At 37.3% G+C, this 17,585-nt stretch overlaps 1 protein-coding gene across 7 annotated transcripts in view; it reads left to right on the top strand.

Annotated features, from left to right (window-relative positions):
- The window catches only part of GRB14 (growth factor receptor bound protein 14), a 177,465-nt gene that overhangs the window by 101,027 nt on the left and 58,853 nt on the right, over window positions 1-17,585 (top strand). The window contains exon 1 of one of the 7 annotated variants that reach the window (XM_059927993.1): window positions 7,330-7,527. The exons of 5 other annotated variants lie outside the window; for them this stretch is intronic. In XM_059927993.1, the coding sequence (XP_059783976.1) occupies window positions 7,465-7,527 (63 nt within the window). In that variant the 5' untranslated portion in view covers window positions 7,330-7,464. Of the gene's footprint in view, window positions 1-7,329; window positions 7,528-17,585 lie in introns of those variants that run through there. One more of the 7 variants, XM_059927994.1, reaches the window with a different exon arrangement.

The following is a 17,585-nucleotide window of genomic DNA, read 5'->3' as shown; positions in this document are numbered from 1 at the left end:
TTTTTGTGTTTGAATTTTATTTTCAGTCTTTAATTCTTCTAAGCTAAGGGATATGGGAAGGTGTGAAAGTTTTCTTAATATAATGACTTCCCACTGCTACAGAGGTATGGTGTTCCTGCAAAAATGGATTTCTGACCTCCATTTTTTCCCGTTATTTATTTATTTTTTTAAAATAAATTTATTTATTTATTTATTTTTGGGTGTGTTGGGTCTTCGTTTCTGTGCGAGGGCTTTCTCCAGTTGCGGCGAGCGGGGGCCACTCTTCATCGCGGTGCACGGGCCTCTCACCGTCACGGCCCTCTTGCTGCGGGGCACAAGCTCCAGACGCGCAGGCTCAGTAGTTGTGGCTCACGGGCCTAGTTGCTCCGCGGCATGTGGGATCTTCCCAGACCGGGCCTCGAACCCGTGTCCCCTGCATTGGCAGGCACAGTCTCAACCACTGTGCCACCAGGGAAGCCCTGTTTCCATTATTTTTTAAGGATTTTTGTGCCTATGTTCATGGGGGATATTGAGAAACTGGATAATATTTTGATGCCAGTCTGATTCTCATACCTTGCAGGTAAATGATAATTCCTCTCTAAGGAAGTGTTAGAGATTTTATCTTTTCTCTTTGAATTTGTCACATTTCCCACTATTTGTCTAACATGACTACTTTTTTGTTCAAATTAGCCATCGGGGGGCACTTTTAGTTTAAAATTTGTAACTTTATTCAGCTCAGGGAACTTCTGTCTTTTCTTTCTTATTCCTTGTGCTTTCTTTTCTTACTCTTTCTGTAACTCATATTCTATGTGTGTTGATCTTTTTAGATTGTTCCTCCATGGTTTCTTTTTCTTTTCGTTTCTTTGACTTTTCCCTTCACATTGTGAGAGACATTTTCTCAACTTTATCTTCTATACTGTTTATTAGTTGTTAGCTTTGTTTATTACAGTAATGTTTGGAAGTTCTGGGTTGCCTCATCCTCTACATTCCTTTTCTCTTAAGTATTTATATAGTATTTAAGATGACCTTATATTTTCTCTAAATATACTCTAAACCTAAGTTCTCTGGATCTGTCTTCACCATCTTTTCTCTTATACACAAATTCTGGCTATAATTTCTTGTGCTCTTATCAGTCTAATCCCAATGATTTCTAGCTTCTAGAGATTCTTTTAATTTATGGTATACTGAAGGTACCTTTCTTATATCCCAGCATGGCAAAAAAAAGAAATGATTTCTTCTTTCTTAGCAAGGAAATTATCTCTTTATTTTCTTTCTCTTCCTCCTTCTTCTCCTTCTTGTCATTTTAAGGTTTTGGGGGCATGAAGAAAGTTAGGTGCTTGTTTTCTGTCTGCTTTCTTGATTTAACTATTTTTCTAAAGAGAACCTTAAAGTATATGAAATTTGAAGAGTGTAGGTAAGACATTTATCTTTTTATAGCCTATACTTTTGTTAATTATAATTTATGTTGGAAGCTCAAATACAGGGAAAAATTATAATTTTATTTATATTTGTTAATGTATTTGGCCACTTGAATCTGTGTTTCTACTTCCTTGTCATCTTTGAAATCTTGACTTCCTTCTAATCTGGTAATTTCCATTTCTCTCTAAGACTCATTTAGGACTCATTTCTCTGTTTCTGTTTTCCTTCCTTCTAGTCACTTCCATAGTTTGTCTTTCACACTGAGGTAAAATTCACATCTTATCAAATATCACTACCCTTGAGGATAAGAGTCAAATTTCTGAGTGTGACATAGAATGACCATTCTTGTCTGGAAGCTCCTTCCATGTTTTTCATCTTTGTATATATTTCCATTACTTGGAATTACCTTCATTCTTGGATCTTTTGTCCACTTAGGGAACTTGTCTGCTATCTCATGGTGAAAGTAAGCTCTTTCTTTTTTATGGTTCCAGAACTTTATTTATACTCAGTTAAAGAACTTAATATATAGTTGTAGTTATTTTTAAGTGTCCATCTGCCCTCCTGTAGACAGTACAATACATTATGCCTCCTTGATAGGCAGCCATAATGCTCCTAGAAAGCTATGTCAGGTGAAGAATACATAGGCACTTTTAAAATACTTGACTGAACTGTAGATTGGTTATATTTATCATGACTAAGGCTTATAAGTCATTCAGTAATTTCTTTGAAAGAGGAAACTTTCTATCAGAGTTTAAATCAGTAAGAAATCCTAGGGGACTTCCCTGGTGGTGCAGTGGTTAAGACTCCGCACTCCCAAAGCAGAGGGCCCGGGTTCAATCCCTGGTCAGGGAACTAGATCCCACATGCATGCCCCAACTAAAAGTTTGCATGCCGCAACTAAGGAGCCCTCGAGCCACAGCTAAGGAGCTCGCCTGCCGCAACTAAGACCTAGCGCAACCAAATAAATAAATAAAATAAATAAATATGAGAAAAAAGAAATCCTAGACGTTTTTGATGGAAGGAAGGAACTGTCAGAGCAGAGGGGGAGAAATAGGATAGAGGAAGATCAGATCAGGCCCATCAAGTGTAAAGAATGATGCCCTGTGTATACCTAGAGAAGCAAAAAGTCTTTGAGTAATATGAGCCGATAGAACTAGAGGTACTGAGTTTGTGTCTAAAGATCTAGACTGTTTATTGCTATTAAATGCTATAACCAAATATTTTAAGATTTTTCTAAAACCGGTGTTCTTAGGACAACAGTTAAATTTAGTGTCGACACTACTGACCACTAACAGAACTATGTCAGATAGCAAAAGAATATCCAAATGATCCTGTGAAGAAGACTGTGTGCTTTTGTTCAGATTAAATCATAAGGCTAGCAAGTGTGAAGACGAGAAAGGGGGCTTGTCCACCATGTAACCGGAGTGACTAGTCTTTCCACATTGATTGTGAGTGAACATGATGCCTGCTGTGTACAGAGAGCATCCTGCTAGGTATTCTGGGAGCAGCACAGGAGATGAAATCCTGGGTCCCACACTTAAGGATTATAGTCTCCTTAGGCAAACAACTGGGGCCTATGAAAGGATTTATTAGCTATCAAAGCAGTGTATTAGTGTGTGCAGAGAAAGGCATGAGAAATGGAAAAGTTTAAGTCCTAAAAAAAAAAGTACAAAACAAGGAATGATATAATTTAGATGGAGGAATGACTTCTTGGAGGGGTCAATTTTGATCTATATCTTTGGGGGAGTTAATGAATATGGAGGGGCAATGAGCTACCCCAAATGGGTAGCACAATAGCACAATATACAGGAGGAAAATGGAGGGGCAAACCAAGTTGTGTTTTCTGTAAAGCAGGAGACTGGTCGATTGGTTGGCTGAAGAAGTATTTGTAGGAATTAGTAATCAAGAAGCATTCTTGTGCTTTATAGCATTTTTTCCCCATGTATAAAGACACTTAGGGTGACAGAGTGATGGTTAAAGGGAAATTACACATGTCCCTACTTTCAGGGAGCCTACATTCTAAATGATATAAGGTGCTCACACATAGAAAACAGTAGCTGAAGCTTGACTAAACTGGTATATGATGAAGGGTAAAGAGATAGTCTGGAAAAAATAGATATGGTTTGAATCTGTAAAATGGGAACAAATGATGCCTGCTTTACGGGTTTGTTAGAATAAAATGAAATACCATATGTAAAGTGCCTAACACTTGACAGGCACTCTGTGTTTGTTGTCGCTCCCTCCTTTTCTGCCTCTCAATTCTAAAGTAATATGTGCAAAAAAAAAAGAAAGAAAAGAAAAAAAAAAAGGAGAGATGCTTGAAGGATGAGAGTTCAATGAAACTTTCAGAAGAGGTGGGACTGGTCTTGGGCCTTAAAAGATTTGTGGGTTTTAGAGAGTGAACATTATGAAAAAAGAGGTGGAACTCGAACGCGCTTCAGGGAGCTCCAAGGAGCTTTTGTTGATGTTGAGTGGGAGAAGAGGTCTGAAAGGCAGGCTTGGAACCTAGATGTCGGCTGGTGCTTATGTCGCATTCTTCTGCCCAGATTCCACCCTGTACACTGCTTTGACCAAGTGTTGACATGTTGCCATGTGTCAGCTCCTCTGATACGCAGGAGTTATCAACTTTGAATTCCCCATAGCAAATAGCATAGTACTTTACACATACTAAGGCCCTCAACGCTTATTTATTAGGTGAGTTAGTAAAACAAATGCTTAGGTACATCAGAAACAAGGGTGGTATGAAGATGACATTTTATGCTAATACTACATCAAATTATATAGTACAATGTGGGAGAGAATATTGTAGAGTAGAATAGTAGAGTATCTTGGAGAGGGCCAGATGTGGTGTTCACCTTGGTTGATTGACTTATGTACTTCGTGGACTTGGATAAGTTTTTGCAATACATACTTGTATCTGAGACCATTTTTAGCCGTCTGCTCTTCTGGCCTCAGTTTCCTCATCTATTGAATAGCTAGTACCTGCTTCATAGAGTTGTCATGAGGATTCAATGAAAACTAGCTCAATGCCTGGCTCATACTGGGTGCTCACTTAAATATTATTAATTATCATCATAATACTTATTATATATTATTTTCTGTGTTATTCTTAATTCACATTGAAACTTTGATATGCATATTTTGAGTGACAAAATTCACTCTTGTTCTATCAAAGTGTTGAGCAAAGAATAAAATCATGTACAGTGCTATTCTATAGTATTTCATTGTTGACCTTGCTATATTGTTTGCAACCCTGTTATATCAAAATTTAATTTGGAAATAATGATCTGTGATACAGTCTAAGGAGAATGCATCTTAAGCCCAGTCCTCTGCAGGAGCAGTTCACGGAGTATTTCTCATCACCTGCCTTGGGCTCTTCCAGACCGTACACAAAACTGATATCCTTGATCCTCATAGCAATCCCCAAATTGTTTGCCATAGCTTTTTATCCCCATTTAGCAGCAGCTGAAGAAATTAAGGCTCAGGTGACAAGGTTAGTGAGTGGTGCAAGCCATTTATAATTATGGTAAAAAAAAAAAAAAAGCATGGGCTAAAGTTAAATTTTGAATCAGCGTCTACAATAACTAGGAAGTGAGATAAAGCACAGTCACTAGGAACACGTGGAAAAGATCGCTGAAAAATGAGACTCTGCCTGTTATTAAGTGTGAGTGTCGTCTCATTAGTCTTTCAGCCTGCTGACTGTGAAAAGAGTATGTGAGTTTTTTTCAAAGACCTTTTTGGCAACATAGAGTCACAAAATGCCACATTTCCCTCTTCATGGTTTTCACTGAAAATTTATAAACTTCAACTTTCAAGAGTTCCAAAGAGATGACCTATCATACTTCAGCAGTTCACTGTCTGTAGGATATTTTTTAAGGACAGGTATGTTGCACTGTAGTGAATATAGAGCCTGGACATTGTTTTGACTTGAAGGATTCATTTTAGTGTTTAAAAAGGTCTATCATGTGATGTAAAACAGCATCTCTGACTCCCCATTCGCCTAGACTTCAAAACTTGCAGTCGGCTTTGAGAACCTCACTCTGTATCTCCATCAGTTATCAAGTTCTGCGTATTCTTTTCTCTTAATCACTTTTCAAAGCAAATGTCGTTTCCTCCTTGAAGCCTGCCGTGATCTCACCTCTGATGTGTAGTTTCTTCTACCTTGGTGCACCCCTGGTACTTGGCATTTAATCACAATGAGACTCAGCCCTTTACTGAACGTGATTTTTAATTTAAAAATGAGTATCTCTATTCCACTATGAGGCAGTGACCATATCTTACTCATTAGCATGTACTTATCACCTAACACACTGCCTGGCACATAGTGGGTTCTTTGCCTCATGATTTAGTGGAATGAATTGCTTTGATTATGGTGGAACCCTTTCTGAGACCAGAGATAACACTTCTTTGTAATATTCAAGCCTAAATTGAGAAAAGAAGAAAGAAAAATTGTAGATAATAAACTTGAAATTATGTAGTAACCATGGGCTTTGTTATTGTGTGCCTGCCAAAAAAGTGACTCAAGGTTAAACCAAAATCTTTTCCTTCACAAATGGTGACTCCCCTCCCAGTATTAGTAGATTTTTGTTGGTAGTTTTATTTTAAAAGACCATGATAAACCTAGTAGGATAAGAATAAAATGAATGCCCACAAATTAGATCTGTCTGTGACTTTTTTATTAAGTGAATTCCCCCCCAGCTGCCATTGTGAGCGAGCTGTGTAGGTTTTGAAATTCAAAGTAGGGAACCCTAGAGTTTGTAGTGTCTCTTTTTTTCTTTTGAGGAATATGAGATCACCATGCATATAAAACACACCCAAATGAACTCTGCCCAGTAGCAGTCTAGATAATGAAATGGAAAGTTTGTATCTGAGTTGCCGAGAATCTCCCATTTTGCCCTGTTACTACGACAACCACTTTGTGATCTAGAAGTGACAGGGAGCTCCCCTCATGCTGAACGCAGCATGTCATTCTCTGTGTCCTGGTTGAAGAGCACTGAGTAGGTGCTTGTTAAGGAATCGGTCCAAAGGGATTTTATAATATGAAAACTCAGATTAGTTTTAATATTGCAATACTTGTCATTTTTGTGTTTCTCTTACTCTTTATTTAGACATTATTGAAAATTTTCTCATTAACCAGAAATGGACCCTTCTCCAACCCTCGAAAATACTGGAATACAATTTTTAGTTATTGTAAGAAAAAAGGCAAAATGGTTGTTAAAATTTTGAGAATGCTTTGAGCATGATTATTTAAATGCTTTGAATTGAATGAAATATGCTCAATTACACAGATCTGTGCTTTTAAAAAACATTAGCATTTGCAATTCATATGTTGTAGTTTTATGCCCCATTTATATTTAACAGTATTATTTAGGTTGATTGTTAAGGTAATATTTAACAGGAATAGTTAAGTGTGTAGCTTCAAGGATAGCTAAAAGGTCCATAATACAGAAATTTTAGCTGTTTGGGAGACGAAATACATAAATATATATTAAAATCCTTTTATTATGACTTGTAAAGTTTAACACTTTTGGACCAATTCTAACTTCAGGATTATTTTTTGTGCCTCATATAATATGTTTCAATCTACCCATTTATCACTTTTATGAGTAGCATAAGTAAATTTAGTGCATCTGCATATTTATACACTTTAAATAGACCAATGTAAACAGTTTCTTATCTGCCATATGTTGAAATGTTTTAGTAAAGTAAAGACATAACTGCCTAGTCAACAAAGAATGGCATTGAATTGCACTGTTTTGGAAAAAAAAAGTTAAGTGAACTAGATGGCTGTTAATCTGGTTCTTTAAATATCATAAACAAAAGTATCAGAATGTGTTTCCAAGGACAAAGGCGGAGTTTTCTGGGCTTTGATTGGTTGCTGCCTTGTCCTGTCCCACAGCCATCCTTAATTGGCTTTGGTAGATTGGAATCACATAAGCAGAGTGACATTTATTACTTTCCTAGTTGTTTCTTTGCACTGAGCCCCGAGATTCCCAAGGAGTAACTGTAAAAGATTTCTTTCATTTTGTCCATGATCTACGGGAGGGGATCGCTCTAAGAGCAGGCATGAGTTTGAGTGCAAGAAGAGTCACTCTGCCTGCAATAACGCCCATAGTTCTACAGAAAAGGGTATGTGACTTGTGCTTTTTTTTCTTTTCTTTTTCTTGCCGTTTTTTAATTTCCTGTTACTGTGTTTATTAATGTGTTGGAAACTTTCGTTACATATCCTGAGAGAGGCTATAATTCATTGAGGCTATAGGTGATTAAAGGATAGATTATTGAAATTAGACTAATTATTGAAATTAGACTATTAAAAAAAAGCTGGGCCAGAACATCTCTGTAGTAAAAAAAAGCTCCATGTGAAAGTAGTTTGGTCTCGATTTCAGGGCATTGTGATAGAGACTGTATTGAAGATTTTTCTTTCTTTTTTTTTTTTCCCTTCTACTGTAACTTCAGGCCTCTTTGCCTTTAGTTCAATAGGCAATCTGCTAGCTATTATGTTTTATATTTGTTTACTAAGGAGCAGATTCTTTGTTTCACTATAATTCATAATACATCCATCTTCATTGTTGAATGGACTATATAATTGTTTTACTGTTTAAAACATATGGCACCAGTTTATTTTCCTCTGGTTTTCTACCCATTTCTATTGAGTTTCTGCTTACTTGCTTAAGAAAAACTTTCCATTAAGTTCCCTTGTGAAAAGGCTTTCTGTTAATTATTAATGCAGTCAGTCCTGTGTGTGAAAATATTTTGTCTATTGGTTTTTTGTAAAGTTTATTTCTATGTCTTACTTGCCACATCGTATTTTATAAGGTAATAAATACACCATGTAATGTAGCATTTAAGTAAAGCTGAATATACTGAACTTCTCTTGTAAATACACCAAATAAGAACCGTGTATTGAAATCCTTAAAGAATCAAATCTGTTGTATAGAAAAAAAAAAAGCACCAAAACACATTTTGACACTGTGCTTTCTGAATGGTTTTGGTGACACTAGAAACTGTAATGTTTATTTCTGTACCTGACTTTTAATGGTTAACTATTAGTGTATTTCATTAAGTCAAAGGTCATGGTTTAATTTATTTGAAAATGACACATCTTACAATTAGGGTGTCTTTTAAAAGAGTGTCTGTCTCTTTTTATTGTTTTTAATTTTTAGGTTTTTAATTTATTTTCTTATCCAGTTGACTACTTATTCACCAGGGACATTTTACTTGGCAGTAAAACAGTATATGATAATTTTGCCAACATTTGTTCTTATCTTTCTTGATGTCTTTCTTTCATCTTAAGCAAATTTAATTAGAAATATTTTGCTTTGAGCTGGAGTCTTTACTTTGATTTAGACTTAGTAGTACATTAATAATGACCATATAGATTACCTGAGTCACTGGCAATGTGAAAAGGTATAATAGCATATATCAAATCTATATCCTTATGTTTGGATTCTTCTTTATCCAGTTAATACTGCAGTTTGGATTAACCAAGAAATTTTCATCATGTGGTTTTTTTGCACAACATGTTGGTGTGGTGGAAAGCATGCCACCTGGATTCTCCATTTCCTAGCTGTGTGATCTTGGGCAAGTCATTTAAACTCTCTGAGTCACTACTTTCTCACCTATAATATAATAGTGGAGAGATTTTTCATTAAATGCTCTCTTCAGTCTTATTTGTGTCTATAATTCTGTGACTCAAATAATATATTTTGAATTTTCATAATTATAATAAAGTATTTAAACCATTTCTTATTAGAGTATAAAACATTAGAAGAAGATGCTATCATTTTCCAGGATTTGGAGCAGTTAATCTAGAGGAAATTTGTATGAGTAAAACTTAGCTAGAAAATAACATCCAGCACTGGTTGGTAAGTAGCAAAACAAGATTACTCTGCAAAGCTGTGATTATAATTGATGTTAGGTCTGAGCTGCCAATGGATACATCATTGTGATTTCTCTTGGTTCTTTTATAATAAGCTTCTAGTCAGGTTTCTATTATAATAATTAACATAAGTCAAAATTCCCTAAGCCCAAGTCCATGTTATTCCTTTCCAGTTGGTACACATATTAAATGTTCATATAATTTAGCACATCATTTGCTGAAAATACTTAATGCTATTTCTTTCTCCCGACAGTTTAATCCCCAGAGGACCCATTGTTGATAAGACTGTTCTGAAAATCTTAGTATCTCTTATTTTAGGAACTGGGTGTTTTTCTGACTAAAAAATATCCATCTGCTCTGGTTACACCATGCCTTTTTTTTCTAAGATAGGAAATTATTCCACACTTGTAATTAACTTGTTTTCTATATGCACCATCATTTAAGATGATACAAATTAATACAAGCATTTCTCAGTATTTTGGGGGCAGCTTCTCATTTTCCAAAGAACGTAGGTGCTTTTCCCACAGGTTTGGCATAGAGTTGGCACATCCTGGACGAGTGGTTCTTGCAAAATAATTTGTCAGCTGGAATCCTAATCATTTGAAAGGCTGAGGGCATTTCTGAAAATGCTTAATAGTGCTAGGGAGTAATTTTCTTATCAGCAAGTATATCTGATCTAAGTGGGCATAAGGTCTCCTGAGATTGATTGGGAACTTGAACTTTAAACACGGCTCTTAACATGGTATGGGTCTTTTTTGTAGCACATCAAATATACTTTGATCTTTGAGGAACAGAGTAGTTCAGTGGACTCTCTATCAAGTAAATTGGAAAGAAATTTTGACTTTTTCTAATTCTATCAGGATCCAATTTCCTTGATTCTAGTAATCAAGGTTCCAGTGAAGAAAGTTTCATCATCTCTCTCAGAAACGATCGTATCCTCATCAAGTGTTCTGAATGAGTTCTTCACCTCATAGCATTTTTCTCAGATAACTACTAGGTTATGCCTTTTTTTTTTTCAAATGAGAAGACTGAGTCTCTTGGATGTTGAGTGACTTATGCAAGGTCACCCAGAAGGTCAATGGCAAAGCTAGAAATAGAATCTAGGTCTTGTGACTTCCACTGTGTTTCTCTTATTAGATATGTGTTACCGCCTGAAATTAATATGTTAATGAAATTGCCTTATGGTGTGTATAACGGCCATTCAACTTCTAGTCTGGAATTAGCTTAGGCAAATCTTTTCATCTTCCTCTGCACCTCCACCAACTCCCATATGCTCTAGTGTAGAAAACATTTTATTCAGACAGCAATTGTAAGCAACAAAGTGTGTATGTGTTTGTGTGTGTGTGTGTGTGTGTGTGTGAGAGAGAGAGAGAGAGAGAAAGAGAGAGAGAGAAAGGGAGAGAGGGAGAGAGTAAGAGAGAGAGAGATGGGAAGACAGTTTTACCCAGCGCTCTAATTGGGTTCATTACATCAAGAAACTATTTTAAGGTCCCAGAGAGTTAACAAAAACTCAAGCATTGTAAGGCTTATAGTAAGTGCAATATAAAATTCACATTCTTTTTATATAAAGGTTGGAAGGTCTGAAGGCCAGATGCCCGTATTCTGATTCTGTGGGTAGGAAGGTTTCTACCTCTGTCAGATTAAAATTGTTCTGCATATTGTTTCCAAGCATTTCTACATTCTTTAGCCATACTACAATTATGAGAGACTTTCATAGGCACACAAAATTCTAACGTGTCTTCCAGAATCTCAGAGAAAAAAGGAATACTTTTTGGAATATATTTTTTATAAGATTCAAATCATTTGAAAATCCAAAATTCATGAGTATAATATGGAGCAATGCCATTTATCAAAAGATCCAATTCCCCATCTATACAAGAGAATAGTTTGTTATATTCATTTCCCTCCTCATACAATTAGAATTATTGCTGTGAATTTCTAAAAACAATTTTGTAAAGAATGAAAGAATATAGATCATCATTATATCACTATTTGCCCAGAAGCTTTTAAATACATACAAAATCAGTCCAAGCGAATGTAGCATTCGCTGTGCTTCGCGGCCTGTATGCACAGGGGTTTCCTCAGCTTCATCTGAAGCCTCCACTCCAGCACATCATTTTCTCCTTGTGCTCCAAACAGGGTTTGCTGTTTGTCCCTCTGTACTTCTGCACCCAGTTTTGTGCTCCATGACCTGTGGACAACTCCAGGATCCTGTTATTGTCTGTGTCCCAGCTCAGGCTGTGGTACCATCCTGAAACCTTCTAAGACTGTTTCTTATTACATCCGTCTTAATGGTGTCTTGACTCGGGTGTCAATGGATGCACCTTTATTACTCATTTCTCAGTGGAATAACTACTGCCATGTGACATCAATTTTGTTATTACCTTTTATGATATTTAAGTCTTATTAGCTCTCCTTAGGGTGTATCTTAAGCTTTCTGGCTTTTCATATTTGACTTTTAGTTTTTTCTATGGACCTTGTGTATGTTTTATATATCTTGCATTATTTGGTTTTCAAAATTTGTTGTATTTTGTCTTACAACTAGATTTTACATTTTGAAGGGAAAGACCCTTTAAATAAAGTGCTTTGTCAGTTACAGGCTGAATTTAATTTCATGTAACCGGACAACTCAAATGACAGCATATTAAACAGGGGAGAGATTTATTTTTCTTTCACTTTACAAGAAGAATTGGTCCCAAGCTAATGTAGCCGTCCAGCAATGTCCTCAGGCAACCAAGCTCCTTCTTGCTTTCTATTGTATCTTCCTTAGTGTGGGTCCCTTTTCCTTTTATGGAAAGATAAATGCAGATCGCTAGTCATCCGGCTCACATTCCTGGCATACAAAATGGGAAGAACCAAGGGCATACAGGCTAGTTCTGCCAGTTATTAACGTGCCACTGGGGAATAACCAGGAGCTTCTGATCATATCTTACTGGCTAGGATTGTGTCACGTGGTCTGGATCCAAGGGAAGCCAGGAAATGTGGGCCTTGACCTCCACGCACTGGCCTTCTCATCAGAATTAGGAAATGGGGAGGATGGCTTTCGGTGGGGAACTAGCTGTCTCCACTGCAAGTTAACTCCAGTGTATTAGGCATGCAGAAAATGTTTGTCCCTTGGATTTTTATTATTGTCTTGCCAGGTATAGAATATAGTTATGCTTTTTGAACAAATGTATTCTATTGCTTGATTGGAGATTGTAGAAGGTGTAGTAAGTGGGGAGAGAGCAGATTTCCTGTGTAGGGGAGGGTAATGGAGTGCATAGATGGTGACCTGAGTTTAGATGGCTGGCTTGCTTGGAAAGTGGTTGTGAAGTGGTAGTGAGTACTGTTATTGCTGTTTACCTGGAGCTCTCATTCTCCCTAAACCTTGATCTTTCTTCTGCCCTTTTAATTTTTATACAGGGTAACATAGTTGCATATTCACCCAGGAAGGGTACCACATAGATGAATGGATTCTGTGTTTTCAAAAAATGTTTCCTTTCCCTAAAAGTGAGTTTTTACGAAGTGTGCTGTAGTGGAGATTGTTTGTGTGTTTTAGCCAGGAAACCCTGAGTTTGAGCTCAGCTCTGTCACTGATCAGTGTTGTGACTTTAGGTGTCTTCTTTTAAACCTTCCAAAAATTCAGTTTCTCTGTTTTGCGGATAATGATGCTTCCTCACAGAACAGTTGTGAGGATTAAATAGGATAAATATTTAGAAGTACTTGACACGTAGTAGAAGCTCAACAAATGTGAATTTCTTTTTTTTCCCCTCATCTGGGGAATGGCGTGTTTTACTAGTTTCATAAACAGTTTAAAATCTCCCTATTACCATGATTTAAATTTTTTTTGGGGGGGGGCTCTATCCTATTAAGTATTGATAGTTATCCAAAAGTTTTCTTGTAGCAAATGAATCAAACAAAAAGTAGTTGTCCTTGATACAATGCAGCCAGGGAACGAAAGACAGTATGCCTCTCAAATTCTTGTTCCCTCAGCTCACTTTCTGTATACAGACTCTAATTTGAATTAAAAAAAAATTAATCCAACTACTATATGCTGATAAATATTTTTTTTAAAAATCTGGGAATGTAGATTTAAATCGAATAAGATAGGTGGTTAGATTACTTCTTTCACTCTCCTAGGGAATATCAGGCAGGGACTTCTGGCTTACATATTTGAAAGAGGTACAGTTGTACCTAGTGTTAAGACATTGTTTCGGTAGACAGAGGTGACATTACTGGAATGTGAGTTATATGATGGTAGGGGCTGTGTCATCTTTGATCATCATTAGACTCAAGTGCCCAGCACAGGGAATGTACAAAGTTGGGATATAATTACTATTCATTGAATAAACACAATTTTTGAAAAAACAAAATTGGGCTTTTTTGATACTGACCTGTCATTGGCATTTCCATCTCTGCATTTGTGTCTCTGTGGCATTCATTTCCTTTTTCCTGGATTGCATACCTTGTGGTAAGAAGCTGTGCACTCAGGGCCCACCTCAGCTGGTCCACCTTGCTTTTTCATGAGCTCTGTCTCCGGCCCCTCTCTCCCTCCCAGCTTGTTCCTGTGAGCAATTTTGAGTACTCCCTGCCCTCCACACCAGTAGAAATAAAAACAGCTCTACTGTGTTCAGTGCTGATTACGCTCTCTTTAATCCTCATAAGAACCCTACAAGATTGGTGGACAAACCCAGGCTGGGATGAGAAAAGTGAGCCCTGGAGAAGTTAAGTATCTTACCCAAAGCACAGTGCTAATGAATGACAAGTCAGGACTGAGCCCGGGTGGGCCCTGCCTGGCACAGGGGCTGCCTGTCAGAATTGATGGGCACACACGTGCTGCAGAGCTGCGCGCCATTGCGCAGCTGCAATGCCCTTGCCTTTCACCTATAGTCTACTCATCAGACAAATCTCACCTTTTTTTTTTTTTTTTTTTTTTACCAGTCTGTCTGTTGCCTTCCTAGCTATTTTTCCCTCATTGTACACTCCAGTCTTACCTCAAAGATATAGTGAGTAAACCATATGTCAGAGTTCCTTGGAGCTCAGTAGGAATCTCTTGGGACTTACTAATTTTGCTTTAAAAAATTTATAATAATAGTCACTATTATGAATTGAGTGCTATCAGTTTGCCATCATTTTGCCCATTTTACAGGATGAGGAATCTGAGACTCATCATTGATAAGCTAATGGTGTAGGATCTGATCCCAGAGCAGATTCTGGAGTGTACCATCGCCACAAGCACCTGGACTGAACCTCCATGAGAATGAGGGCCATGCCTCATATTAGTTTGCAAACTACAGTGTCTGGTCCACGTTTGGCAATGAAGGCAGATTAAAAATAGCTGGGCTGATTAACAGTCTAAGACTCTTGCTTGGGGGGAGCAGTCTTACGGCTGGCTCTCCTGGCTGTACCCCAGCACCCTAAGCCAAATCTAGAAAATAAGAATCTCTTTTGTCAGAAAAAAAGAAGTAAGACTTTTGGTTATTTCAGATATTTCGGGTATTAAACCCTCTGAAAGATAAAGATTTTCTACCCCTGTATGATATTAAAAATGCTATCTCTTAAGACAGTTTCAAAAGAGCAATTAAAAAACCATTTTGGCTAAACAGCATTGTCCTATATTCTTGATAGCCTCCTAATTGGGCCTGCATATTTGGGCATATACATTCAGTTGTATTTGTGAAATATCAGGAATATTATTTTATAGTTTCAGAAGTGAAATTAGTTTGGGTGGTTCTATCAGGATTTGAAGAAAAATTTTGACGTCACCATTCTAAATGCCAAGGAGGATCTCTAGCTTGAGTTGCAGGAAAGGGGACTTTATATTATATACCACCTGAAGTGACTATATATATACCACCCCAACCCATCCCCAACCCTTCTTATTAAAGATGTAGACATAATTTATCTTAAAAATTCAAATAGTCAAGAATGTTTAAAAATAGATTTAAATTTTTTAGAAGCTTGCAACTATTTTAAGCAGTACCTCTATAGGGTTAACAATGTTAAAGTTGTAATTTTCAAAGCATTGTTTTCTTTCTCTATTTGCACCGAGAAATAAAGACTCCCTCTGCTGGCTGTTTCTGTATATGCAATTTTTCTGGCAAGTTGTGCTAAAAAAAGGGAAACACAAAGAATAACCTTTTTTGACATTCAAAAAGCTGGGTGCTTTGGGACATACACGCAACTTTATATTTGGGTTTTTAGTTATCTAATACTTTAATGCAAGATGTTGTGTCGAAGCAGCAGCTTAAAGCAGCATGAAAATTAGGTAAGCAGAGTGGAAAAGAACAGGATCAGGTAGGAGCCCAGAGATGGGGTTCCCTGGCTGGTTCTGCCAGTGATCAGCTGGAGATCCCCCGGTAAGTCAGATCCTCTTCAGTCTCAGCTTCTTCACTTGTAGAATGAGAAGATTTCAGGAGATGTTTTCTAAGAGTCCTAACCTTTAGTATTTTACGATTCTAACAGTATTGATTCCATTTCTTTTACAGGAATATACATGTTTTACACTGATACACATGCTTTGCACTGATATAAAATAAATATTTAGAAAAGTGAGGGAAAGGTAAAATTACAAAAGTGGATATAAATCGGTTATTCCTAGTGCTATCACAGTACAGGAATGTTAGATCTAGAAAGCGATAGTTTGCATGGTAAGTTCATAAAATAATACCCCCCAGATGTACCAGAAAGACTGAATATAGCATATTTCATTGATTCTATGGCACCTTAAATTACAAGAAGCATCATTATCTTATATGCTTCCAATTAAATTATGACATACCATCGATGGTAAGTTACATCTGAGTTACAGAGAAGTTAAATGTGAGAAGATGTGCTTTTAAAAATCAGTGAAACAAGGTAGTTCCTAAAAGTGCTTCAGTTGATGCCAGACAGCTCAAGAATTAACAGTAAAAAGTCTGATGTGTCCTGGACTCTGATAAATGTTCTCTTTCCTCTCCTCGTGTTTTCCCCTCTCTTCTAAACACTTCTCCCTTCACCACTCCCCAACTTGTCCTTCTTTCTCACTGTGTGAAACAGTTATTAACTTTTTCACTTAGGCATGTCTTATGGTTATTCTGGGAACAAACGACTGCTGAAAAACTGAAATGAGATACTGGAATAACATTGTGTCCAACATAAGCATGACCAGTGGTTTTCTGCTTTGAATATGAATAAGCATTAGCACTTGTGAAGGGTTTTTTTTTTTTAAAACTTCAAAGGTGAATTAGTCAGCACTGGCATCTTCACAGGAATTACATGAGTTTTAAAAACACTGAGGCTTCAGAGAACGCTCCTTTGATGAAGTCACTGGAAATGTTAGAGTGGGATTTGTGATTTGACCCTCTTTATTATTCGTATTGGATTTAGGTCCTAAAATAACATGAATATATACATATGTATATGTGTGCGTCCATGGTTTGGGATATTTTTAGGCTTAGTTTTTAATGTTTGCTTTCTTTTATAATGAAGTTAGAGCTGTTTCTTTTGCCTTTTTTTTTTTTTTACCATGTAAGAGCACACTGAAAGCGCTTCTGATTTCTTGCTTTATAAAATTGAACACCCGCTTGAGTTAGGATCTTTCTTGCTATCCTCCAGGGAGAAAGAAAGCCCAAGGAAGGCGCAGGCTGCCCGGCTCTTGGCCTGAGAAGCAGAGATGGTCAAGAACAGAGTAGAGCACAGGGGCTTCAAGGAGGCTTTCTGGGCCCCCCTTTGCCTGCAGACCGGCTTTCTTCTCTTGGTTGGAAGCCTAGACGTGGCATGATTTGGCAGTGTCATTGAGCCAGACAGTCAGGTGGGACAGTGCTAAATCCCCTGCCGTGCCAGGTTTGGGGCATTTCCAGTAGCAAGGCCACTCTGGGCCTCGTGGGCCTGATGCTGGATGGGAAATGAATTCATACAGCATAAAGCTTCATCTTTGCATTTTGAATTCATTCAGAACTTGCAGAAGATCTGTATGGATCCCCAGCCTCACAGGTCCTTTAACTCTGAATTAGTTAATCTCTTTATCCCCGCATGCCCTCTAATGTTCCTGCTGAAATGTAAAGACCTACAAATGTGTACAAGTCCAGAGTTTTTACAGAGGTGGTGTGGGGATGATTCATCTTGTGACCTTGAGGATTGTGGAAAGAGCCTGGATCCGTGGTCGCTTGGTGGAACTGCCTCACCAGACCCTGAGCTATCCGCCTCTGGTTTCAAATATGAGAAAAAAACCCAAACCTTTAATTGGATTAATAAGCCATTGTTGGGTAGATTTTTCTATTGCTTAGAGCCGAACTTGTTCCTAAATGATTAGCTCACCATGTAGTTATTTATCATTATTCTCTTATCA

Source organism: Balaenoptera ricei, chromosome 7, assembly GCF_028023285.1.
Source record: "Balaenoptera ricei isolate mBalRic1 chromosome 7, mBalRic1.hap2, whole genome shotgun sequence".
NCBI classification, from domain to species: domain Eukaryota; kingdom Metazoa; phylum Chordata; class Mammalia; order Artiodactyla; family Balaenopteridae; genus Balaenoptera; species Balaenoptera ricei.
This window is presented reverse-complemented; position numbering and strand designations above follow the sequence as displayed.